We start from the raw sequence: 27,460 nt of genomic DNA, 5'->3' as shown, positions 1-27,460 counted from the left end.
CCACTCTGCACAGGGGAGTTAGGCTGAAATCCCCACGCTGGGGAAGGGAGCAGTGGTTTTCATGCCCAAAAATCCACTTTGCACTGGTGGTGCTGGCTGGGGTTAAAGCCTGACAAACTTCAGGCTCATAAAAAGAGGCTGACAAAGCAAAGGAGAAAAAGAAAAGCTTTCAAGACTTTCAAGTGAGAAACAAAGCAGCACTGTACAAAAATGCCTGGCTCTCCATTTGCCTGGAATCTCCAAGGCTGCTCTGCACTGGCAGGCTGCATGGCAATGCCTGATTAGCTTGCACTCTGTGTCCTCACTGTGCTGCAGGAGAGAAGGACAGGGCTGGCAGGGTTTGCAGCAGCTCCAAAAGTCCCAGCACTGCTGCAGTGAAGACCTGCCTGCATTTTGTAGCATTTCTTCCCAGGGAGAACAAGATCTGCCTGATGGACGAATGCAGAGACCCAGAAACAGGGAATTCATAACCTGGATGGCAAGTTTTCTATGGAATGAGCTGAATTTAAGGTAGGTTGACTCATTGCAGGGGTAATCTGCACAGCTTTTCAGTGGAAACTCACTGGAGTTTCAGAAAAACTGCTTCCAGTATGTTCAAGCAAAGAAAGAGGTAGGAATGATGAGAGGAGCCCACCCAAAGCTGATTTGCAGATAGTCCCAGGTCAGGCTAATCCTGTGCCTCAGCACTGAAGTGCTACAGAAAGCCTGAGACAGGCAGGTAGCAGTGTGGGGATGAAAACAGAGCTTGTTTTGCTCTAAGGAAGGGGGCTGGCCTAACTTTCGTACAGTAAATTCCTTCCTGAGCTGATAAAGGCAGCAGCAGATTGAATATCGAGCCCTCCCAGGGAACACTGTGCTGAAACCTGGAAGGTTTTATCCAAAATCCCCCTGCAGAACTGCAGCTTCCCAAACTACACCCACCAGCTCAGCTTGTCAACCCTCAGAGACAGAAACTGCTGACACATAAAACCTTCACTTTTTTGTATTTCATCTCTGTTTCTCATCCTCTCCTGCAAATGCTAAAGAAATGACACGATCTGAGGCTGCAAAATGACACTGGTGCCTGGGCTCTCTCCCTGCTCTGCAGCCCAAAGGACTGGGAATATCTGGATTAACTCTTCTCTGGTGTAAGGTGCTGAACAGCCTGTGGAGAACTATCCCTCACTTCCTCCATTATGACTTGTTGCAGTTTTAAATCATCTCCTTTGGCTCTCTCAGTCGCCTTCAGAGCAGCCTTCAGACCTTTGTTCTCGTCCATCTGGAAGCCAAGCCTGCAGGGAAACAAAAGGAAAAACCTCCCTGTGAGCTGGGGAGCCTCAAAGCAAATTGAGAACAGTCACCTCTGCTCTGGGGAAGAAACACTGAAACCCAGGAGCTGAGGTGGTTCGATATCAGAGCAGCCTGAGCACTTGCTCCTCCTCTCCCTGAGGCAGGAAAGAGCAATCCCAGCATGGAGAAAGGGAGAACATACCTCCTGCTCAGCTCCTCCAGCTGAGATTCCAGGGGCAGCTCGGACAGGGATGCAGAGAGCTCCTCTCTGGCACTCACATGCAAGGGGAGGCTGGGCTGGGCTGCAGATTCAATCACAGAATGGAGTTTTAGTGAAACAGCAAATCAGTTCTGGCAGCATGTTGAGTTAATATCAAAAACCACTGAATTTATTCTCTCAAACAATGTACTTAATCTTTCAAATAAATATTTGATCTCCTAAATTCTATGTTACATCCATAAGATATAAATACATAACAGACTTATTTTAATTTCCTTCCAGCAAAATGAAAACATGATGAATTTGCATTTCAGGGCTAAATACGTGTCTACATATGTAGGGAGGAAAACAATGAATCCAAAATATTGAAGTGACCAAAACAAGAGGTTACAAACAGCTGAAAAGGATTAATTTGATGTTAATCTTGTAATTGTGTTTCAGATTATGACAGCTGTGCCTTCCTGAATGTCTGGGACAAAGTTTGCAAGTGGCACCCACTGAAACAACTTTTGTAAAGCACTTTGATCCTCAGCAGAAACAAAATGTAGGTTAAATGTACTTCAAGGTGTACTTCAAACCAAGGTTCTAACTCAGGAATGCTTTCCTAAATGAAGGTCTACCCAAAACATGCAGGTCTAGTCATTAAAAAAAAAATCAGAAACTTTTTCAGGGTTATAGAGAAAATGTAATTCAAGTTTACAGCTGGGACTGGAGAGGCAAAACCTGTGACCAGTGAATCCCTACAGTGGAAGGAGGACCAGAGGAGTGTTCAGGGAGCTCAGAAAGGAGTGCAGGAAGGGAGCACAGCTATTGCAGAGGATGCTGAACTTATCCCAGCCCTGGGGGACTGCAGGGTGAGCTCTGCTGTAGATAGAAGGCTGAAACATTTTAGTAAATGTAAATAAATGCCTTTCTCTAAAATAATCAATAGCCAGCACTACCTACCTGCAGCCAGGTAATGTGAGGGAAGGATTTGTGTGGTTCAGCCCCAAATAAATTATAAAAAATCAAGAAACCAGCTAAATGAAGAAAACAACAGGCTGGAGCTGGCTGCAGTCCTTATAACTGGGAATACAACACCAGGACAGGGAACAGCCAGGCTGGAATCTGTGCTGTGCTCCTACTGAACATTGCAATGTTGGTCTGTGCTTGAGCTGTCAGGTTGGCACACTTCTGTATCCCTTTTCCCAGTTAACATCCCTCATAACATCAAATACCTTCAAATAAGTACATTTGGTATTAAAAATCTAAGTTCTCCCTGTGTGGAATTATCTGGTTGGAGAGCACTGAACTCTGACAAAAACAAATGAGAAGAAAAGGCTGCATTGTGCAGCTAAAAAATGCTTTTGATCTTGAGGCTGTGTTTTACAGGGCTGAGGAAAACCTGCTGTTACTTACCTATCCCTCCTCTGGGATTATTCTTTGATAATTTGGAGTTTGGATAAAACAGGAAAAAAAGCACAGAAAATGAAAAGCTTGAATAATTTAAAAACACAACTGGGTTGTTTGCAGCTCCTTAGCATCATTATCTACTTCCCTTGGATTGAAGAGACCAGAAACATCAGACTAGCAATTAGATCAGCTCTCTCCAATTTTGTACTTTCAGAAAGAAAGGAAAATATTACGTTAATTAGCAGGTTCCCTGGTCTCTATTTTGTGTTCAAGCTTTTCATTTCTTCTCATTTCCTCAAGCATTAGCATGAAAGCATTGAGATAACCTCCATGTTCTGCTGAAGAGGTGTACTACAGACTTGTAGACTTGGTTCTTGTACAACTCCAGTTTTGGCACATCACAAAGCTCTCATCAAAGCAGGGGAGTGAAATAGATTGTTACCTACTCATCTGGTGGATTTAAAGAGGATTTCTCCTTATTAGCCTTACTGCCAATCCTTTTCTACTTTTGCTTTTAGTCTTTAAGCAGAGGAGATTAATGAACTAAGTATTTAGTGAGAAGGGATCTGTCACTGGTGAAAACAGCTTCTTCCTCTGGCTCTGAAGTGCCAGCTACCAGAGGGGAGTTACTAAAACTTTACTACAGAACAACAAAACTTGACCAAGAAGCCTCAGAACCCGGAGAGTTTGTCTCTCTTGGAGCTTGCAAGGGCAAGATTTGATAACAGAACACATCAGCACTTCACCAGGTTGTGTAGAAGTCTGAGCCCTCAGAAGCTCAGATAAATTCTGCACAAAACAGCACCAAAATGATCCCACACTTCTGGGATCTAAATTTTTCTGCTCTCAGTTAACACAGGTGAGACAACTCTAAGAAGCAGTGCTCATAAAAAAACACATGAGAATGAGTCAGTGTGGGCTGGAGCCCCTTCCAAGGACACAGCAATCCTGCTCTAAGGAACAAATCCATGTTTTACAGAGAGGAGGAGGTTTGAAGCACCCATTCAGTCCCCATTCAGTATAAAGGTTCCTCTGAAGGGCTCATCCAAGGTCTCTGATGAGCCCTGTGGTCCCTCTGGTCACCCTAATTCAGCCTGACACCACCCCAACAGTTGCCAAATTGAAATTCCCCTCCCTGCTGTTCATCTTCTGGCATTTGAAGTCTTTTTACTTTATGAAAATACACATAAAAAGGGGAAGCCACTGGAATATTTTCCTTAAGAATATGTGCCATTTTATTGGTTTAGACACTTTACAGAATCAGAGTCCTTAAGCAATAAAAGGATCTGATCAGGGAAATAAAAATTTAACACCCACCATGAATTCTTCTTCTTTAACTACGCCAGGGAGGCTTTCATATTTATAGCAGGAGATTATCGCATTCATGGGATAATAAATTACACCAGATCTAATTACTTCATCACCAGCAATAGTTTTTCATAGGCACTGACAGGCCTTAAATTGGGATATGTCCTTTAATTCTGCTCTTAACCTTCAGCTGAATCCCTCAGGCTGGAGTGCAAAGGGAGCTCTGGGCCTGGGGGCAGCACAGAGCAGGGGAAAGCTTTTTTCCTGGAGTTATCCCATGGAAACACGCTGCCAAAATCCTGGTCCCACTCAGACCTGGGGGAAAACCCTCTTCAGTGAAGAAGGGCCAGGATTTTGCCTGCTGCCTTGCTCCTGGCTCTGAGCAGGTCCCACCACCACGTGCAAGGTCAAGCACTGGGCTGGGTTTGGCAGGTGGAGCCCGAATGCTGTCGCTGTCTATAAAGCCCAGAGGTGAAACAGGGGACGTGGCTGTGGCTGAGGGCTCCCCTTCACCTTTTCTGCTCCTCAGGGCAGGCTCCTGTGCCCTTGTGCTGCTCCCTGGATCCACCTGCAGCTTTTCAAGCTCCTGTTCCAAGCTGTCACTCCACCACTGCTCTTTCTGGAACTTCTCAGCTTCCAAGACTTTGTCGCTGCTTTCCTCCACCCTGACAGGCAAAAAAAAAAAAAAAAAAAAAAAATAAAAAGAGTTTAGCTCATTTGTGTCATGTCTACATCAAATCTATCTTGGTACTGAATCCAGCAGAGCTCCCAACAGAAGGGAAAGAACTTTCCATGCATCCAAAGGCAGAAATCCCAGTGAAATTGTATCAGGTGACATCTTCTAAATATGCAAAAGAGAATTAACTAATGAGTACAGCTGGAAACAACGGGTTTGTTTGCTCAGATCCCTTAATTCTGGCTCCCCGTGTGAATTCACCCCTCAGATGAGCAGGAAAGCTGCAGATTGCTGAGGAGAGATTTTTTATTACAGGAATAATAAACTGAATTTTTTAGCCACTCTGGGAAAGCTTGCAAGGCAAATAGTTTATAAAAACACAGTCTAACATTTGCGTCTGTTGTCTGAGAGGAAGAAAAGAAACTTCTGCTTTTCATAAACTTGGCAATTAGACACGACCATGGATGGGAAAGGGTGGAAAAGAAACTGGTGGTTACATCACAAAAAAAGCAAATTGCCTCTCTCCATCCTGAATAACATCTCAGAAAATTAAGTGCAAAAATCTGATGTGCACCCACAGATGCTGCCAGCGGGGTGGGGACTGACACCAAGTGATTGCAAGGAGTTTAAAGCTAAAAAGAAACACAGATTGACTCACTGGACTGGACTGAATAAGAGAATTTCCCTCCTGACCCCACAGGTGGAACCTGGTTACTCTCTGAATCAAGAGACTTGATTAGTTTATTTCCCTCCTAGCTGGCATAACTAAAAAAAAAAATATATTACAACTCTAATAAAATGATATCACTGGCTTAAAAATGTAGCTACAGGCAAGACTCAACCTCCTGTGGCAGTGAATTCCCAGGCTGGTGATGTGCTCTGGGATTTTTTATTCCTCTCAGTGGTTCTGCATTCACTAAACTTTCATTTGACCCTGGTGTTCCTCTGGCATCCACTTTACACAAAACCTGGAGGAAAAATGGCAAGATCTGGGGGATTTTTTAATGGAATCATCTGCCAACAGGAATAATTTAAACTAAAATGCTGTAGAAAAATCCCACTTATAACAATTCCCAGGGCTCTTTTCTTGATTTAAGCATTATCTGTGTTACCTGAACTTCGTTACACCCCAGCAGCGAAGGGAAGAGGAGGAAAATCTGATTTTTAAAAATATATTCACGTTGAAATCTGACTGGTGCTATATTACCCTGAGGTCTTCCAAGAGTTATTGCACACAGTCTCACAAAATTTATGATACCTGCTTGATAAATGTGTGATAACTGTGGAGCTGCTGAATCATCAGTTTATGGCACATTTTACAAGCAACTGTGCATTTCATTGACTCTGTTTTTCATTATCCCATATTGGTGGTGGCCACACTTCAGTTACCACTCACAGCCCCATCCTCATCTGACTGCACAGCTCTATTAAAGTCACTGGGCTTACAAACATGAAAAAGGTTTTTCCCAGCATGTATTTCCAGAATTTAGCTTTAAAAGCACCTTTTCCACAGTTCTAAAAGAAAAGAAATCTGTTTTTTTTCTGACTGTGATTAATCATGCAGGACAAAAGTTATACAAGTGGGAATGACAACTGTGGTAAATTAAAGCAAGCAAGCAAACAGAGCTTATTGTATTGACAAGCACATGGACAGGAATATACTTCCAACATTGGAATACAGATTTAGGAATCAAATAACACAAACTGGGGAAAAAACCAATAGCTGAAAGGTGTCCAAAAAAAAAAAAATTACTTCGCTTTCCCCTTCTCCTAAAACATGGTTGGCTTTTAACATCATTTTACATTAAATTGAATCATAGAAAACAAATTTAAAAAAAAAAAATCACTGCTATGCCTCTGTTAAACCAGAATAAATTCATTTAGAAAAGGATACAATGGAACTTAAAAAAGAACGTGAAAAGCTTTGGAAGAGAATATTGTAACAATAATTATAGTATTTACTACTGATGAATAATATTGCTGCCTCAATAAGGCCATGCATATATAAATACAGCAATTCTGGTTTTATCTAGGTGCAGCAAGCTGGAAGATGGCTCTATTTTCTTCTGCCCTTTGTTCTAAAAGAATTATAAAAAGAATGAATCATCAGCCAGGCAGGGAAATTGAGCAGAAAAAACCTGAAAACCCCCTATGTAAGGCAAGGATGGCAGTGTGTGATGCACTGTAGTGCACGTCCCAGACTCTGCAGTGCCCCCTGATCCCAGCACCCCACAAAGGATTTTCTGCAGCACAGCCAGCAGCTCCAGGAGCTTTTCCCTGTCCACTTGAGCAGCCTGGCACAGAGCCCTTGGCATTGTGATCTCTCCCAGCAGCGCTTCCCAGCTCAAGCTGTCCGTGCCAGCAGACCTGAGGAAAGCACAAGCACAGAGAGTCTGGTTCCCACTCCTGAAATGAAAGGAATGAAACAAAGGCAGGCTTTGAGCACTATCTCCAGTACACTTGTCTGAAGGTGAAGGCAGGATGCAGAGCCAGGCTCACTACCTCCCCCCAGCACCCTTCTCTAGACTGCAATAAATAGAACAGAAATATTTGGCTATAAAGTCACAGGGAGTATCATTAGAAAGCTGATTCCAGGATGCTTCTTCCCCTTCCCATCACCCCTGAAAACAAACTTCCACCTCTGATCAATTCATTATCCCTGACTCTCCTCCCAGTGCTACTGCCAAAGTAAAGGGAGATTTTATCTCCCAAGTGCTACACTAAACTATTAAATGCCCTGCTATTGATTTTCTCCCTCTGACAGGCTTCAGGCAGCACTTGCACAATGGCTGTTCTTGCGTCCAAAATGTGCTGAAAGGAAGGGGCAGTTTTCCCATGCATCCCATTATTATGTAGTTCATTACTGCTCTGACCTCTCTGCTTTCAGGAAGACCTTCTTTAGAACAAAAAAAAAAAAAAAAAAAAAAAGCAGGAGAAATCTTGGTGGTTGGGAGTAAAAATGGAAAAGACTGGTGTCAAACAAGCAGTCAATTACAAAATTAAGAGAGAAATCAGATGTGAGAGCTCTTAGCTTCAGGTAGGAGGGATGGTGCAAGAAGCTTTCATTACAGAAACAAGGGAGGCAGAGCAAGGATTTCCAGCAGCTTGCAGAGCATGGCAAAGCACTTTCCTTGCTGATAATGAAGTTCATATACCCACCTTCCAAGTGAGATGAGGAAGAAAGGCTCTGTGGCTGCTGACTCCACGAGTATGTGGCCCATCGGAGACACTGTGCTGGGAGGAGGAAAGCTGTGTTAGGGGCTTCACACAGGGCAATCTTCCCAGAATAATTCCAGTCCTTTCCCAGTGTCTGTGTTTTGTAGGGAAGAGCTCCCTCACCTCACATCTTCACCCAGCACTGAGAGAGGCAATCCCTGTCTGTGCACTTTGATGCTGTTTGCATGTCACAGATTTCCCTAACAAAGCAACACAGATTTCCCTGCTCTGTAATGCAGGGCACGACTTGTATTTCCCAATGCCCTTAAAAAATATATTTCACACAGCTTTATGAAATCTGCTTTGTGAAAACCCTCAGGAAGATCTGTCAGGTCCACTGTTGTAAGAGGAGGAGCCAGCTGATAACACTGGAGTATCACTGCCAGCCTGGATGAGTATTATGTATAGTGATGTGTGCTTGGGACAACCCAGTTAGCTCTGTGTGTGTTTGGGACACCCCATTTCAGGGGATGTGTTTGTGTTTGGGACACCCCATTTCAGGGGATGTGTTTGTGTTTGGGACACCCCATTTCAGGGGATGTGTGTGCGTTTGGGACACCCCATTTCAGGGGATGTGTTTGTGTTTGGGACACCCCATTTCAGGGGATGTGTTTGGGACACCCCATTTAGGTGTGTGTGTGTTTGGGACACCCCATTTAGGGGGATGTGTGTGTGTTTGGACACCCCATTTAGGTGTGTGTTTGTTTGGGACACCCCATTTCAGGGGTGTGTTTGTGTTTGGGACACCCCATTTCAGGGGATGTGTGTGTGTTTGGGACACCCCATTTAGGTATGTGTGTGTGTTTGGGACACCCCATTTAGGGGGACGTGTGTGTGTGTTTGGGACACCCCATTTAGGTGTGTGTGTGTGTTTGGGACACCCCATTTCAGGGGTGTGTGTGTGTTTGGGACACCCCGTTTAGGGGGATGTGTGTGTGTGTTTGTTTGGGACACCCCATTTCAGGAGGTATTTGTTTGAGACACCCCATTTCAGGGGATGTGTGTGTGTTTGGGACACCCCATTTCAGGGGATGTGTGTGTGTTTGGGACACCCCATTTCAGGGGATGTGTTTGGGACACCCCATTTCAGGGGATGTGTGTGTGTTTGGGACACCCCATTTCAGGGGATGTGTGTGTGTTTGGGACACCCCATTTAGGTGTGTGTGTGTTTGGGACACCCCATTTCAGGGGATGTGTTTGGGACACCCCATTTAGGTGTGTGTGTGTTTGGACACCCCATTTAGGTGTGTGTTTGTTTGGGACACCCCATTTAGGGGGATGTGTGTGTTTGTTTGTTTGGGACACCCCGTTTCAGGAGGTATTTGTTTGAGACACCCATTTCAGTGTGTCTTCATTTCCTCAACACAAATTCAGCTGCCCAAAGCCAAGTCCCTGCAGACTTACCCTGTGTTTCCTTACTTTACCTGTAGCTAACAAGAGGATAAAGCCTTGGTTTTGTGGAAGTGACAGATGTGCCTTCTGGGCTAGGAGTGGTTAATCCTAAAATCAAGTTAAGGTTCATACTGACAGCCTTGGCCCAGTCTAAAAATGCAGATTTTTACTCTGCCATCTCCAAATGGTTTAGCATCTATTTATAGCATTTTTCATTTCACCTTTTCTGATAGGAAAAGATGATTCACTACAGCCAAACAGAATGGAGAGTTCATCAGCATATTAAAGTTAATGGAAGGAGTGAGCCTTGCTGGCCAAGTTATTAACAGCTCTCAGAGTTTTTCAGGATCATTCATTGCCCACCTGACACGTCAGCTCTTTCCACTACAGAGCCCTTGGCCCTGTACACAAGCAATAATTTATGCACTGCACTTAGTGGCTTCCATAAAGCCATTACCCAGCTTTGGTTCCTGCTTACCATCAGCAGACATGTGAGGTAAAAAAAAAAAAGGGATAAAATATAAATTTGCTCCAGGAGAGCACAACAACTTCTGCAGAGTTAGAAGGGGGAGGATTAAAACAGTCAGAAGGATGCAGATACTTTTAAATTAAGGATGTTTTAACTCCAACTCAAAACCACAGAATTCTTCTTACATTTTATAATAATGCTCTACTTAGACCCAGAGATACTCAAGCTGATTTTAAAGCCAAATTGGGTGTCTAAAGTAATGAGGTAGGAAATTACACAGAAGAGATCAGTTGTAACTTTATCTTGATGAAAAATTTCCCCCATCCCCATCAGACTAGTCTCAAATCCTCACTATCAATTAGACTATGAACTCTTTAGCAACAAACTCAGCAGCAATTTAACAGGAAAGGATATGACTTGCTGTGGTACCTTGGTCCCTTTACACAGCCAGAGTGACCCAGAGTCACAACAGTGTAAACAAAAATCAGATTTATTGCTGCACTAAGATTAGTGCAATTTACACAGTCCTCAGTGAGGCTTTAAAGAGGGTGTTTGGTAAGAACAAATGATGTGGTGTGTTTTCAACATTTCTGCATGTAAATCCTGCTCAAAGAGCATTTATTGATTTAAATAATGCACCAGTGATTTAGTGCTTACCTAAAATGGCACTTTGCATTCACTCCCCACCCTGCTCACAGAAATCTGCTTGTTAGAAGCCCCGTGTCTCATAAGGGAAAAGACTCCCAGGCACTTAAGCTGACCACATAAACATTATCTGAGCTGCAGGAGGAGAAATAGCTGCACTACCACCATGCCAAATCTAGTCATGTCTGCAAGTCTGTACATCCTTCTCAGTTCCAGGACAAAAGTCCAAGAGATAATGTGATTAGAGATTCCCATATATTGCAAACAGGCTGCCACAGCTGTTGGCACAAAGCACTTGTGGTTTGATGAAACTCTCTGGGAAAGCTTCTGGATTACTCAAACAACTTGAAACATTGACTTTCTGATCTTCTTACCAGGCAAATTCTGTCCTTCCAGCCTTGCTGCTGCCTGACCCCTCAGGTAATCCTGAGTGCTCAGAGCGTGGTGGATGAGAAGCTTCTGACTTGTCCTATGGATGGGCAGATTTATTCTGTTAATGGTGGAGCATGTTATAAAACCAATTACATAGTTCAGAGGAAAACAGCTGCACCAGTGCCAAATCAGCAGCTTTTGATTATTGCTACAAGCAAGCCAGAACTTTTGATTTACAGGACCTCCTCAGAAGCTTTGCTTTAATTCCCATCCATTGCAGGATGAAAACAAAGCAGAAGTCAGTAAAAAGGGCAGTTTCATGTGAAATCAGAGTGCATTAATAACCCACAGTGCAGCAGCATCACTGCCAGCACAGTGGGTTTGTGCCCCTAACCCAGGTTTGATCCTGGCTTCAGTGCTCCAGCCCCCATTCCTGAGGTATCTGGCAGATTCACAACCCCACCATAACCCCAGGAGGGTTTTGGATCAATGAGAATGGGATGCCTAAATACTCTGCACAAATCCTGACTGGGAGACAGCAGCAGCTACTGATGTTGATGTGACACATTTGTGGAAGCAAACACTTCCTCCTTCCAGCAGCCAAGGGTGCTGAGCACTGAGGAGTCCCCAGTGCAGCCCCAATCCTGCTGTCAGTCAGTGACAGTCCTGACATGGCCCACGTGTGGATGTGATTGGTATCTCTGTGTTTGCTGCTGCTGAAACAGCCTCAAGTTATGCACAAAGGAACTGAGGAGTTACAAAAGAGAATTCCTGCTTTATCATTCCATCAGGAAAGACTGTCAGCAGGACAGGGATCGCTGTCTGGAGGCAGCAACCACCCCAGATAACAAAGGACAAGGAAGTGGAAGAGCAGATCTAAAGTGATTACCAAGAGTGCTCCTCTAATTAATTTGTTTGCCTACCTGAAGTGTGAGCTGCCCAATCTCCTTCTGAAGCATTTTAACCTTTGCTTCTCTGTCAGCCACCAGCTCCCTGAGCTCATCTATCAGGGTGCCTTGTTTCTGAATCTCAGGGTCCAAGCGTGGCCCCATCATCTGCTGAAACTCCTTGTTCCCATCCTCCTTCTGGCTCAGGCCCTTTAAGATCTCCTGCATTTGCTTCTGCTGGCTCTGGCAAAATAGAAACAGGTGAGATCTTTGTTTTGTACACAATGATTATTTTAACCTCCCCCCCCCCCCCCAAGACAAATATCCATTTAGGAATGGTAGGGCTAGCCCCTGCCCTGCCAAGCCCACTCCACTGGTGTCACTGGTGCCACTTTGGCAATGTTATTTGTTATGTTGATCTGAGCAATGGTCAGATTCAATTTGCTGCCAGCTCTGCTGCTCAGTGTAGCAGAAAACAGAGCAAGAAAGGCTGGTCTTTGATAAAGAAGTGACTTTTTCCATAAACTGAATGAAACTCAAGATTTCAATGTGCTTTTTGTGGAATTAGAACATGATCAGATCATGTGATAGTGATATTAAAAGCTGAGGGTACTGTGGGGTGACAGATATGAGGCCAGGCTGCTTCACCAGTAGCTTTGGAGGCTTTTTTCCACACTGACAAATCTAATACCTGTCAGGCAGCTTGTTCTGTCAGGCCAACAACCTGCAAGTAAAGTGCTTTTGTGATAGAAGGGATAAAAGAGATTAACCATCCCTTCCCAAATAAACTTGCATCTTTCTGTACTAATTTTAGTGGGAATACTCAGAAAAAGTGACAAGTGTTCCTTGGCTCCCCTAATCTGCTGGTCAGCACCCACAGTGCCTGGTGGGAGAAGGGTGAATGCCAGCTGAGCTAAAACCCACCCATAGCAGCAGAGAAATCTGAGTGGTTTGAAACTAGTGAGGAGTTGGATCAGGAAACACAGAATTAACCCTGCCAGGAGGTGGCATTTTCTCTACTATATTTGCTACTTTAATTGAGGAAGGCTGCTTAGAACCATGGCAGGACCATGACAGCAGCCATTTATTTCTTTCTCAGCATATCTCTGAGCCTTTGTTAAAACTCTTGGTTTTGAAGAGGCCAAATCCTCTCAACTACTGCATGTGAGTGTGCTCATGGTTTAGTGCTCGTGGTTCAGTTTGTGTGTTGTGAGCTGTGCAACAAAATAAATGGAAGTTTTGTTACAAACAAAAAAAAAAATCCTGCAGGACTGCAGGCATTTTAAGGAAAAAAAAAATCTACCAGGGCAGCTGAAAGCAGAACAAAGAACACAGGCCAGCACCTTGGGCCTTCTGCAAAATGTTTCTGCCAGTCCCTGCAGCTCAGGGCCACTTGACTGTAACTGTCACACCTGGTGCTGTCTCACAGCCCTTACATGACCTGATCCAAAATGCAGAAGGACTTCAGCTGACAGGAAAACCTCTGGCTGTCACAGTTGGATCCATCAGGCAGTACACCCTAAGGTGGTGTGTGCCATGAAAGGACATCATGTTTTATCACCTATAGAAACAGGGCTGGGACCAACACAGAGTGTACCAGCAAGGCATCTATGAGCTCATCATCGTGTTTCCCTTTCTCCAGCAAGGTTCCAATCTGTCCCTTCAGCATCTTCACTTCTCCACACAGTATTTGGTTCCTGGCTCTTGAGGCATCAAGTTTTTTTTTCAATTCCTCATGTTTTTTTTGAAGAGTGTTGTGCTGCTCAGAGAGTTTCTGCAGTGATGTAAAAGGAAATGAAAGTTATAATGTATCACCAAGCCCCAGGTGCTGTGGTGAGCAAAAAGTCACACATTACCTGGTAGATTCTAAAAAATGGGACTGGAATACTGTATTATTCCTAGGGAAGCAGAAATTATAAATGCTACTTGCTGCCTGCTTGCCAGCATCCAGAAAGGGTCTGTCTGCTCAGGAATCCAGGTGGTCTGGGTTGATTTCCCATTATTCTGGATTCTGATTCTCCATTATTCTGTTCAAATGGAAAAGGCCAGAGCCCTACAGATAGAGGAGGTGTGAGGGGATGTCTGTATTTGGGATGAAGAATGCACACCTGGCCAAGGGGTGACAGGGGTGCTAAGGGGTTTGGAGGCAGCTGTAGCAGGGCTTGGCTGTGAAGTGGGGCAGAGCTTCCCCTAGCAGATCATGTGGGTTTGTGAAATGGTTTTAGGTAGGCTGTAAACACCCTGAAGGCAGGACAAGTTATTACACACTGCTCCACACCCAAACAGAACTCTGTCAGTTCACAGGACTCTACCTCCAAAGATTCCTTCTTTTCTTTCTCCAAGCTGCGAATCTTCAGCAAGTTCTTCTCTTGGACTAACAACTTCCTTGGATCACGAAATGCCAGCAATCCCTCATCCACCTCAAGCAGTGAAGCTCTGATCTTTTGTTGATTCAGTTTATGCTCCAGCTCCTGAACCTATGGCACAACAATGACAACTCACCCAGAGCTTTACCAGGGGTACAGGGCAAAGAGGACACAGCCAAAGGCAGCTCAGATTATTTCTTGATACTTTCATGGTTAATTAACACTAGCAGTGTCTGGTCTTTCAAATTGAAATTTAGCTGCTAATAAACATGCATATTTTAGGGCATCTGTGCAAGATGGAGATCTGGGACACGTGGGAGCTCTGTGCCTTTGTGGAGCCACATTTGGAGGCCAGACAGACACTCCAGAGCATTGGAATTGCTGCTGTGTGAATCCAAGGGAACTCAGCTTGTCAACTGCTCACTGCAGGCTGCTTTCATAGGCAGTAGAAGGAACTGGGCACTGCCACAGCTCAGTTCCTCTGCCCTGCATTGGAGGAACCTGCCCCACTTTTGATCCAGTGGCTGGATTTACAAGATCCCCACTGACTACAGAAGGGGCCTGAGGAGTCTGGATCAGAAAGAAATCTGTACATTAGAGCAGAGAACAGCAGGAACAGTGGCCAGATGAACCCCGGGCAGGGTTAAAGCAGGGGGAAATGGAATTTGCTCGAGGGAAAGCAGAGGTTAAACATCTCAGTCAGAATGCAAAAGATCACAGTTTGATGGCATATAATTGAACAGCAGAAAAATAGGAAAATTACATATCAAATTGCCTGAGAGAAGTTTTATTTAGAAGCAGACAAAACTGCTTCCCTGCCTCCTGCTGACATTTCAGCTAAACTCTGCCCTTCAGAAGACTCAAGAGTTAAAAGATTTTACTGAAGCTCCCGAGGGAACAACTTGAAAACCTGATCTGGCCTCAATTCTTCCCATCTGACTCCAAGCACTGAACAAAGGTGTCTAAGTCAGAGCACAGACACTGACAGGGCTCCTTCTGTTCTCAGTGGAGAAAGGCACCTTCAAAACACCCCGGGACTTGAACTAGGCTGCCACAGCTCTCCAAGGTCACTGAACTCCTTCCTTTGACACAGATGTGGAAGATTCCCAGCTGAAATACCAAAGCTTGCAGGGCTGCAGAGTCATTAACATGGTGTGCACACATCAACAAAGGGATGTTAAGAATTAATGAAGAATTAACAGTACTTTTACCTTAAACTGAGGTGGTATCTCTGCTTAGAGAATTCCAGCTGAAATGGCACCTTGCAGGGTCATAACTCACCTTGGTTTGGAGAAGAAGAATTTGCTGAGCTCGTCCACGCCAGTTGCCAGAATTGGCCAAGAGACTTTGGATATTCACATCTTCCCCAATTTCTTTGGCTAAAATCTGGGAAAAAGGATCAACAATAAGGCTTAAAAGGATGTGTTAAAAGGGGATGGGAAGGAAAAGCAGCTCTCTCTAACAGGGAACACAAGCAGTTTTCAATATACAAAATTATTTTTGATATGATGAATATTTACCCATAATAAACCAGGAGCAGAGTAGAGATATTGTCTTCATACACACCAGGAATTGAACCAATCTCCCTTGCAAAATTCTGACACAGCTAAACTTAGTATGAAGAGCGTTTAAATTATTTATAAAAAGGTCAGCAGAGTTCTATTTTTAGGACCATATTCTTTACTCTGATCTGCATTGCAGGTCTCCCACACAAAGTAGGGAATCCAAAGAGAATCAGAGCACATAATAACACTTAAATCCATCATAAATCAGAGGAAAAGGTTATTCTGGATGTAATTCCAACAAACTCTTTAAACACATGCTTTAGTTCAAGCATGACCTTTAATCCCATTGATTCCCATGGGACTGGAACCTACATTAAAAGTAAATACATAATTAAATGTATGGGAAAAGAGGAAAGAACCTGGATGTATGTCACAAACAACTCTGCTGAGCTGGGACTTTAAAACTCAGAAGGATTTGTGTCCAATGGACAGTTGGAGGCAAAACATGAGATCCCTGTGCCCAGCAGCACAATTTCAATTCCAACCCCATCCCTTCTGTCTTCCTTACCTCCCTACTCCACTGGAACAGCTCATGAGGGCCAACCAAAGGCAAAAAACCTCCCAATTTCCCAAGCCTGAACCTCTTGCAACCCCAGACTGCTCCCTGCAGTGGTACCTTTTGGGTCAGCTTCAGTTCCTGTTTCAAATTCTGGAGCTGGTTCCGGTATTCCGTCACTTTTACGTTGGCTGCGCTCAATTTTTCTTGCAGTGCTTTCACCTCTGGATTTTCAGCCTTGGAGGAGAAGAATGTACTTGGTGAGGACAGAACCCTCAGGGAAAAACTGAAGTGATTAACATCCATGGATCCATCAGGACCACTGAATTTTTTTCTCCCAGACCTAATTTTTGGGGCATAGAGGAGGAACAGGGGAATTTGGTCCCAAAAGTAGTGACAGGGATGCATCCTTGTTCTACAAATGAGCTGAGTATCAGCTGCTGATTTCCTAATTTCAATCACAATTCCTACCAAGTTTCCTTCCAGCATTTTCAGAGTTGATTCCTTGATTCCTGCAGCATCACCACCAAGGGAATGGATTTTTCCTGTGGCTGCCTGTAGCTGGAAAAGAACCCCATTGTTAGTGTAGAATGGATGCAGAGAACAGCATCACTCCATGGAGTATTAATTAGCAAAAAAGTATAACTTGGATGTTTATGTACTCTAAAAAAAACCCTTAATTTCCCCTTGGTTTTGAACATAATCAGTAGGAAAGCATAATTTTTTTTTTTCTGAAATGCTTCCCAAAGAATCATGTTACATTTTACTGGAATAACTTCAGAGTAACTTCAGAAGATGTCTCTGACTTGCTGAGTTGAGGATCAAATTTCAAGTATGGAGACTTCTGAGGCATTTTATCACCAAAAGTTCCTCAAATTAATGTTTATATACATAAATCCAAATCATGTCCAAGCCAGAATATTTAATAGAAAGCAAACAGTACTCAACAGAGGAATATAAAAGGAGAAATCTACCTGACACCCTATAACTGGGATTTAATGGTGTTAAGGCTCTTTTTCTTTAGCTGGGAGCTTTAAAGCAGCATTTTTTAACTGCTTTAAATAACTTAATTTATTATTTAGGAATAAAGACTCTGTCTCTTCTTGCTTGCCACAGCAAAGGAAAACAGACATACAACCCCTCCTGCTCTGAATCATGCCCTATGTTGGTGTTGCAAAGATTTCTAAATGGATGAGAGAGCAGGAATCTGGGGCTGGAAAGGCCAGGAAGCATTGCTTTAAAAATCTGGGACTTCATTTTTTGAGGTGGGTGGAAAATCTTGATTATTTGCCTGAATTAAAGAAGGCTCTAAAGAAGAGCTCCTTCATTAAAGGGGCATCTGGGGAAAAACTCAGAGGCAGCTCTAATTTCACCCTTTCTCAAGAGTTAGGGTCACTCTTTCTACCCATTTCATAAGGTTTTGTAGTCAAGGAACTGATAATGAGGAATTTCAGCTGGAGCTGGCAGCTGCTGATCCAGTTCTGAGGACATTTTCTGCAAATATCCCTTTGCTTACGTGGCCCACGCTTTGCCAAGTGATTGTTCAGTGGTCAGAACTTCCATTTTGTTTGAGGGAACATAATCATATTAAAATATTTATGATTTACAGATTTTTCGGTTTTTATGCAAGGAAAGAGCTAAAAATATGTAAAATAACAGTGTTTTCTATCTATCACTCTGCATTTTTGGTAGATACCTCCCAGTGTCAAACACTGCTTTCATTTTACACATCATTTACATCTTCATCTTCTTCCTGAAATGTTTGTGCTCCTTTCTTTTTGGGCTAAAATCTAAGAATATTTAATGTTTTTGTTTGAATAATGGTCATTACACTTCTGCAGTAGGGGAGAGGAACCAAGTTGATTTTTCCTTAAATTATTCATGAATTGCTTCACTACTTGTGTGATTTTGTAAGTCCCAAACTACCCCTGAGACTTGTTTGCCAACCTGCCAACTGTTTGACAAGACCCCTGTGACCAGAACACTGTGGATTTATGCAGGAGTTCTCAAAAATTTAATTTAATCTGCGACTTTTTGATCTTTCAGATAGCTGGGGTGCAATTCAGGTAGATGCATGACTCATGATAATAAGTGATGGTGAAAGACTGAGTCAAAATGCATCTGTCAGCATTATTGATTCATTTAACTGATGTCTTCTAAGACAGCAAAGTTCAGGAAAAAAAATTAAAACTATATTAAAAAATCACCAATACTGTGTAATGAAGAGGAGCAGTAGCCAAAGGACAAAGCAAATATTGACATCAGGACATCTCATTTTCAATTCAGCAGCCACCTGAGTAAAATTACTTCTGTAAAATGCTGGCAAAAAGTCACAGTAAACTAGAAAATTTAATCTGCCTGAGTGAAGATTTGCTGTCTTACACGATATAGTTTGGTGTTGCCTCAGTTCTGTAAGTACTTATTCCAGAAAACAGCTTTCATTACAGGGATAACAAAAGCTTAGAAGAATAAAGAACTAATTACTGACTGGTCTTAACGAGGTGGGAATGTAAGACATAAAGGTGTGAAATTTGCTTCTCCTCACAAAAAATAAATAATAAGAGAAATAGCATTGCCAAACTGGTAGAAAAGTCAATGGTCTTGTACAAGTGAACATTCCTAACTGCTGTTTGATAAATCCTTGGCTCATTGTAACTCGGGGATATCCTTTCCCAGCTCCTCCTGTCTGCAGAGGTGAAACAGCTGAGGGAACACATCATGGACAGAAATGACCACAACCCAAAGCAAACACAGATTTAAAAGCAAATTCGACATGGGAACATGAATCAAACCCATTTTCTATCCCAGAGGCTGGACTGCCATGTTTTATTGTGCAAAAAGAACAAGAAAAATGCCTCACTTCTCTCTCCAGCTCCTTGACTTTGTGATTCAGCTGCTTCACTTTGGCTCTCTCACTCTCAAACTCAGCAGTGACCTCACGGTTCTTTTTGGCCAACTCAACGATTTTAGTGGCAGCCACGTCTCCAGCTAAACCAGACACCCCTGCAAAGAGCACATCAAAGCAGAGGGCACATCTTACAGGCAGGATTCAGAACAGGCCAGGCTTTTGTTCTCTGTCACAATGTACTTCCATTGTCCCGTCCCTTCCTCTCTGAGCTGTGCCAGGCACTTAAATGAACAAGTGAGGGAAGAGATGTCAGAGGTGCCAGCTGGATGGGCTGGTCCTTTGATTCAGCAGCACACCAGGGCCACATTTCACACTGTGGCAACAGCCACGTGTCACAAGGCCACAACAGTGGTCGGAGCAACATTATTACCTAGAGAGGGCAGTGGTGTTTCCTGCTCACTGCTGGGAAGAGGATTTTTTGGCATTATCACAGAAAAAGGCAACACTCTGCTTTGCCTGGTTGTTTACTACTGGAGGAGTTGCTGGAACAGAGGTGTGAACATTTCTAGACATCAGTCCTCAAAGGTCAGGCACAATATTACAGTTGGGTCCTGGACAAGGTCCAGGAAATTTCATTGTGCCTATTTATAACTCCCTTGGAGTTATAACACAGGGAGCTTTACTGGATGACTTTTTTAATTAGCCATGTCACCAGCTCCCTCATCAGGGAGGGTTTGATTAGTGCCACAAACAAATCAAACCCCAGGCCTGGCTGCTGTGTCACCTGGCTCTGGTTAAAAGCACACAGGTGAAGAAAAGCTCTTGCACATGTGCAAAATCAATGTCATGGCAAACAATGTCCACAGAAACTTCCAGCTCAGCAAGGAACATGAGCCTGCAACAACAAACCCTTGGTGGGGGGGGTGAAGACTGAACTTGGCTGCTATCATTCCTCTTAACTCTTTCATCTTCCTTCAGAGCTCTGCAGTAATCACTTTTCTCTGATATTCATTAACTGGGGTGGGAGAGGTGAGAGATCACTCACAAGTGAATGCTGAGGCTCGTATAGCCCCAGAGACATTAATGGAACTACACAGAATACAGCTGAGAACAGAATTTGTTCCAATGCCACTACTTAAAAAAACTTGTAAAGAACAAAATTTATTGTTTTAAAGGAATTTATTTTAAAAGCATTTAAAATGTTTTTTTAAAAGCACTTAAAATCAATTCATTATTTTTAAAAGCACTGTTCTCACTCCTTTGTGTGATTTATGCTACCCCTCCCACCTAGGAGCTACTTTTACCTCAGTTTTCAGGATAAATAATGGCTGCTGGGAATCACAGTAAATACTAAATTAACCAAAGCCAGGTTGCTGCTTCCATGTTAAATGGATGGTCTTCAAATGCATTGCATACACTCACCCAAGGCTTTTCATTTTCCAGTGTGGGGATTGCCACAGGGAAAACAGAGGCTAGGGATTGGCAGCAGCCAGAGAAGCTGCAACAGCACATCTGGCTCCTGGTCCTGACTAGGAAGAGATTATCACCTCTCCTAAACACAAACTACAGCTGCTTCTCAAGGATTAAGGTGCAATTTAATGTTATTTAGTTCTCTTCGTTGCTGGTTTCCCCCTTCTCTTCAAGCCTGGTCATCACTGCTGTCCTGACCAACAGTGGCACCCAGTGGAGGAGGTGCAGCCTGCACAGCTCAGTTGTCAAAAGACACCAAAATCACTTTAGAAGCTGAATTTTGCATTCATCCAGCATCCTGCCTGTGCCCTGTTCAGGCAGAAAAAAAAGGAGCCCGAATAAGAAATTTAACCCTACAGAGCAGAGGAAGCTGCAGCACAGCTCTTTGACACTAACAGGAAGTCTCCCAAATAACATTTCTATGGAACACCATTATTTTTGTGCCAATAATAGCAAGTTTTATGAAGAACAGAAATCAAAGTGTACCCTAAAAGAGCACTATTCTTTTCAGGGACATTTTTTGGTCATCAGCATCAAGCAAACCAACAGGAGGAGAACACACAGTTGCTGTGTTTACCTGACAGAGCCAACCTCTCCTCCCATACTCTTTTCTGGAGCTCCTTTATTTCAAAATCTTTCTCTGACACCAGTCTGTAGAGCCTGCAGTTCTCATCCCGGACCTCTCGGAGCTGATCCTGCAGCTGCTCATTCTCAGCCTCAAGCAAACTGGGAAAAAAATAAACCAGAATGGCAAATAATGCACAAATAGGTGCACCTAGAAATAAAATAATGGAACACCTGCCTGATAGATGGGCTGAGTTTATTGAATTAGGCAGAATGTCCTAAACCTCAGATAAAAACACAAGCTGATCATCTGATCTATTCAGATAACATCTTCCTTAAAAAAAAAAAAATAAATCTGCACTTTCTTGAGCTGTCTGGGGCAAAACATCACAGAGCAGGTGTATTGAGGTTACCAAATAGTGTCATCTCAGTTTTACTTACCTGGTTCTTCAGAGGAAATCAGGCAGCATTCTGCATGTGGGACATTCAGGCTTTCTTTTCTATACTTGACAAAGCCAAGAGAAGCCAACAGAGCATTGACTACAAAGCTGCCCCTGGAGTCTTTTAAAAATCAATGTTTTAGAGCAATTCATAAAAGACCAATTTCCCATGTCCTCAGCTGATTCTCTTGGAACCTGGCGAGCATCAGTTTGTGTTGTTAATGGTGCCTTTTGGAATTCATTTAGAAACAGAGAATACAAAAAAAAAAAGCTCTCTGAATGGAAAGAAACAGACCTGCTTCTCCTATTCTTCAGGACATTTAGCAACATTTAAAGGTTTCATGTCTCTAAGACATCCAGAGAATGAATAACTTTAATCTCTTTACTGTCCTGATGTGATGGGTCCTTCAAATATAAAATCCACGAGCTGTGGCCTCAGGGGCTCAATTCAATTGTGGGAGTTCAGAATTATCTGAGCTCCCTGACACAGGGTCCTTGAGAAAACCTGGGATTTAAACAATTACCCACTCACAGGTGACATTTGGGCTGCCCACCTGACCCCAGCTGCTGCTGGTGGAAGATGCAGGTCTCCAGTGTCCCGTGATTCCCATGTGGAAGTTCCTGATAATCTACAGCATCTCAGTAATCCAGACACCTAAATCAGCTGGATGAATTGACTCCTAGATTCTCATTTAACCCTAAATGTTTACACTTTGGAGATGTGGTTTGGATAAAGCCCAGTTGTTACAGTAGGTACCTGTAGATACAGGCAAGTCATATGCCTCAATAATCACCTCAATTTTTTTATCCCAAAGTTTTAGCAAGTTCTTAGCACCCATTGCACCTGGGAGCTTTTAAATGCACCCTCTATCTGCCCACGTCAGAATAAATAACCCCTTAAGGCACTGCCATAAACAGCACAGCCAGTTTAGGAGAGGATTCACAATGCATAATTAAGAAATGCACTTGTGTTTCAAAGCTGCAAATCAAAGGGAGATCAAAGGCAGCTGTTCACAAAGGAGAAGAAAGCAAGGAGCAATGTGAGCAGAGGAGAGGCAGAACTGAGTTATTCCCACATAAACCACTCAGAGAAGTGAGCAATAAAACCCAGATCCAATTAGAGACACCTGGACCAAAAGGTTTTGAACAGTTGAGGGATTAACACTGAAAAAAGGTTTTAAGCTCTTAACACACCTGAGCAGTGAAGTCTTCTGAGAGCTGGAGTCCAAGTCTTGAGGAAAAGCACTTAGAGGAGGATGGACAGAAATCCCAACTGCACAGAGCTGGAGTCTTCTCTGAGGAACTTCCCACCCCATCCCAGAGTGACTCTCCCTGTTACAGAGGCTACAGAAAATGAGCCAAAAGGAACGGGTTACAAAAGGTGCCCCTTTTCACTCTCCTTCAAGGAAGCAAAGCCAGGTGGAGCTTATGAGCAGGGCTCTGCCTGGAATTCAGGTGGTTTCCCAAATTGCATGCTCTGTTCAGGCCAAAAAAAAGTACAAAAAAAGTAAGGAATTTAACTTTTGTCAAATTGTGTCTTTCCCAACTCTTGTTAGAGATTCTCCACGTGATGGGGAGAGTCACTTAGATACATTCAAGTACACCAAACAGAGAAGGGAGGATAAAGTTACAGAGAGAACATAACAGAAAGGCAGAAATATCAGCTAAACACTTATCTAAACAAGACTGGGGAGTAGGATGGGAGGAAGGAAAAAAGAATTCCCAAGGCTCAGAGGAAGGGAGACTTCTGAGAGGAGAATGTTTTCTGATTGCTGCTATAAACAACAGTGACAAGCTGAAATCACGGCCACTGCAGACCATGTGCAGTCCTGTGATCCTGGAACAGCCCTCTGATGTGTTGTCATGGGAATATTGCAGAGAACATCCTGGTGAATCCCTTCCAAAAACAAGCCCTGCCTGGCTTTGATCACTCACAACCACTCCTCTGCTGAAAGTGCACAAGCAAAGGACAATCCAGATATATCTGCCACACCTGCCATGTCAAATGGGGACTTCTGACAGTCAGTGACACAGCAACAGAGGTGAATAAAAAATCTGGGATTACTCAGGCCTCAGCTCTAAATAGGAGAGAACTACTGGGCTTTCCTGTACTCTGCACACTGCCCATGCTGTGCCGTGGGAGCACCTAAATCCCTTTCCTCTGCCAAATATCTGAACTATGGGAATCAGCCTCACAGAAATTTTTTAAAAATCAGATTTCCATCATAATCATCTACAGATTATCAGAAGACACTGCTGAAGGGAAGAGGACAGCTGGTAGAGGTCAGACTGGGGGCTTTAACTTGGCAAATCAGACAGCTCTGGTGAGGCACCAGTGCATGAAGGAATTTCTTCACCTGGCTTCACCACAGCCACAGAGCAAAGCCCTGAACAGCTGATGTTGCAGTAAGGTAGAAAAATCATAAAGAAAGACTTCATAAAATCAAACCTGCTCTGTTAAAATCAATGGCTGGCCTTGTCAAAGCTGGCACTTTGCAAGTTCCCATGTGAAAGCAATCCTGGTGTGAGCAGTTCATTAACATAACAATCTTTAACAAAATCATTAACAATTCCTGGGTGAAGAACAACTGGCACCTGTATAAACTGTTTTTACACTGATAGAAAAATGAAAATTATCTCTCACAAACAACTTTTCCTGCCCATGCACCCCGGGGGTTTGAGTGACCAATCAATACAGAATAACAACTTGTTAATAACCAATAAGTAATTGGCAAGAAAGCTGCTGACAAATTGGAGTCCCACATGAGGTCTGTAAAACTGAATAAAAAGGATTAATGTGAATAAAGAATGGGATTTTTCCACCATGAAGAAAATGGAGTCCATGTGATTTATTCCCATAGCCAGCAGTGCAGACACCTTTGGGGTGTGTCCAGCCCCAGACCTGTTCTAGTCAGGAAAAGAAGCATTAATTGGGTCAGAGGAAAAGGCTGACTATATCCTGGAAGGAAGAGAAATTATCTGAGCTGGGGCTCTAAATCTCTGCTCCAGTACTCAGCTCAAAAGAAAACACAAGATTAAGGGAGAGATCCATCCAAAATGCCCAATATCCTGGTAATCTTATGATCAACCAAATCAGGATATACTGCAAAGGAATCCCAGGGAACACTCTTCTGCACTGCAGGCTTGTGGCTTGCTCCCATTAGCTGCTTTGCCTCTGTCCACCTCTGGAAATTATTCATGTAGGGAATTTATTTGCTCAAACCTTGGCAGGAACTAACCAGCAGTTCAGAGGGTGCCAGTGACCCCAAAAGGCCGGATTTTGTCAGGTAGTACCTGGCTGCCCCTTCATTTGTAAAATGCTGATATTAAAGAGCACAGCACAATGCCCTGAGGATAATTATGGACAGGGAGAATCTCCTCAGGATAACGAAAGCCCAGTGTGTGAATGCACAAAAGTGTTCTGTCAGCTTAACAATACTGAGTTTCATGAGATCATAAGCGAAATATACTCCAGTGACTTCCTGAAGGAATGGTGCTGCCAGACCTTTACCTTTTGCTGGCATCCTCTTTTACAGGAGGTCCTTTTTTAAACAGGTTTAGATCATTCAGGGCTCTTACAGTCTCCTTTGTGCTGCCAGTGTTCTTCTGCCTGTCCTGCTTCTCCTTCTTCGTCTCCATCAAGTTTTGCAGCCGCCTTTGCTGCTGCTCCTGATAAGCCTTGAACTGGCTTTTGAAATCTTCATTCACTTTTACATCTGGCTCCATTGTTTACTAAAAGCATAACAAGAGGAAAGTAAAAAGTGACAGAGAGCAGAGATCAGCACTGCTCTGAAAAACATCCCCTTCTTCTGGCAGCTGCTCTGCAGCTTTTCCTCGCTGACCTCTGCCCAGTCTCCCACCACCTCCTCCTCTCCAGCCTGGCTTCAAGTGCCTTTTCCCATAAATGGCTTTTAAACAGCCCTTTAAAAAAAAAAAAAAAATCGTTGGGTCTTTTTCACTCCAGAATTCAAAAAGCAACGTTTCCAAATGTTCCTAAAGAGACCTGTTTAAATAAACATTTTAACAGAGGAGCAGGTTGGGGCCAAATCCGAGGCAATGTGGCAGCCACGTCACACTGGCTAAAGGGAGCACAGAGTGTCTGGGACCATCCAGCCTCCCTGCCCATGTCCAGGAAAGGTGCAAATCTCCCCATTTTTGGGTTAATGAGAGAGAAAGAAAAATATTTCTTTCCTCATGCTCCCTTCGGGCAAGACAAAAGTGTGGCTTACACTTTTCCTGCAAATTTCTAATCACTGAGTGATGACATTAAATAACTAAATAATAATATATTAATTATTAAGTATATTTAATCATAATAATATATTATGAATAGATATTTTAAAATATTAATATTGCTACCCAAGCATTTTCTTAGGATGACTAAAGACAGTTTTCTGATAAATTGCAGCCCCTTTCTCCTTCTCTTTGACATTTATTATGGGCAAAAAAAACCCTATTGCACCTTTGGTCTAGGAAAACCAATGCATAAATACCTCCAAAGGCACGCCCTGCACTGAGTAATTAACACAGGGCCTTTCCCACACTGAGGGAAATCCAATTATCCTGATTAATGCACCAAAAGGCAGAGTGTCCCTTTGTGTATTTTATGGGCAGAGAGTCACCTGGACAAGGTGCAAGGAGCAGAGTCTGGCGCTTCTGCACAGCCCACGGGGCTCTGGGCATGAGGGATCAAAGAATTACTGAGTCAGTGAGGTCGGAAAATTAATTTCAATTGATTAAAGCCGATTCTGAGATTTGGAAAAAGCCTGCAAAGATAAGGAGTTCATTCCATTTATTCAAGCAAACTGGATATAAAAGTTAGACAGCTTTTCTGGTTTCAGTAACCTTTGGGTTGATAATTAAATTTATAATTAGATTGGACCTCTTCATAGGTTTAGCTACTGACCTTAAAGATAGCAAAGATAAGCAAGAACATCTTCAAACAGTAGTTGCCTCTGTTCTGAAAATATCCTAGAATTCTTAGTAGAGTAACTATTTTAGGCTTCATGATTTTTCTCAGAATTTTCTTTACTTAGACTGCACTGCTGATTAATTTATTATTTCATAACTTCTGGAGGGATTTACTTATCTATAGGCCAGAAATGTGCACGGTACTCCAGGTGCAGCTCCAATCACACAATGCTACAATGGAAAAGCCCTCTCAGATCCTCAAACCCAACCATTAACCCAGCACTGCCACCAAACCTTGTCCCCAAGTGCCACATCCACGTGGGATTTGAACACTTCCAGGGATGAAGTGTTCCACGCTGAAGGGTTCAACACTTCCCAGTGATGAAATATTCCCGAATATCTCATCTAAACCATCCCTGGCTCCAGCCAGGGGGGCTCCAAGGCAGGGCCACCTGGAGCAGGTGACACAAGAACTCACCCAGGTGGCTTTGGAAAGCTCCCAGAGAAGGAGACTCCACGCCCTCCGTGGCCAGCCCTTTCCAAGCGCTCTGCCGCCCTCAGCGGAAAGACTTTCTCACCCATTTTGAGGCGGAACTTGTCGTTGTTTACGTTTTTATATATTTTAATTGCAAACCTGTAGCTGTAATTGTCACCCTCCCGCCTCGCCCCCGTGACCTGCCAGGACCTGGTAGGTCCCGGCAGCGCCGCGCTGTTTCCCCCATCGCGGGAACTCCTGCCCGCACCTCTGGCCTACCCGAGCGGCGTTCCCGAGGGCACCGGGAGGGTGTCCCCGGCTGTCCCCGTTTCCTGCTGGGCAGCGGCGGGAGCGGAGACGCGGACCCGGCTCCCGGTGCGGGCCCCGCTCCCCGCTGCGGGCCCGATGCGGTGCCCATGGCAACGGGAGCGCGCGCGCGCCCTTCCCCTCAGCGCAGCCGCCATGATGGCTCCCCCCTC

At 43.6% G+C, this 27,460-nt stretch overlaps 1 protein-coding gene across 4 annotated transcripts; it reads right to left on the bottom strand.

Moving 5' to 3' along the window:
- Nucleotides 1-966: 966 nt before the first annotated feature.
- CCDC13 (coiled-coil domain containing 13) lies at nucleotides 967-27,373 on the bottom strand. 4 transcript variants are annotated; one of them, XM_053959151.1, is made up of 16 exons: nucleotides 27,261-27,373; nucleotides 26,218-26,361; nucleotides 25,107-25,327; nucleotides 21,169-21,317; nucleotides 19,134-19,276; nucleotides 16,745-16,834; nucleotides 16,394-16,510; nucleotides 15,494-15,598; nucleotides 14,159-14,323; nucleotides 13,444-13,620; nucleotides 11,883-12,089; nucleotides 10,962-11,056; nucleotides 8,025-8,099; nucleotides 4,703-4,854; nucleotides 1,472-1,571; nucleotides 967-1,271 (listed from the first exon to the last, which is right to left on the bottom strand). In XM_053959151.1, the coding sequence occupies exons 3-16, from the start codon at nucleotides 25,319-25,321 to the stop codon at nucleotides 1,112-1,114; spliced, it is 1,950 nt and encodes a 649-aa protein (XP_053815126.1). In that variant the 5' UTR covers nucleotides 25,322-25,327; nucleotides 26,218-26,361; nucleotides 27,261-27,373; the 3' UTR covers nucleotides 967-1,111. The 4 variants fall into 4 exon arrangements, with proteins under 4 accessions (XP_053815126.1, XP_053815116.1, XP_053815107.1 ...); XM_053959141.1 differs by lacking the exon at nucleotides 26,218-26,361 and having other exon boundaries at nucleotides 27,250-27,367; XM_053959132.1 differs by lacking the exon at nucleotides 26,218-26,361 and having other exon boundaries at nucleotides 27,261-27,367.
- Nucleotides 27,374-27,460: the final 87 nt, after the last annotated feature.

Source organism: Vidua chalybeata, chromosome 1 (genome assembly GCF_026979565.1).
Source record: "Vidua chalybeata isolate OUT-0048 chromosome 1, bVidCha1 merged haplotype, whole genome shotgun sequence".
NCBI lineage: Eukaryota > Metazoa > Chordata > Aves > Passeriformes > Viduidae > Vidua > Vidua chalybeata.
Note: the sequence above shows the minus strand (reverse complement) of the source record. Positions and strands in the feature narration are given on the sequence as shown.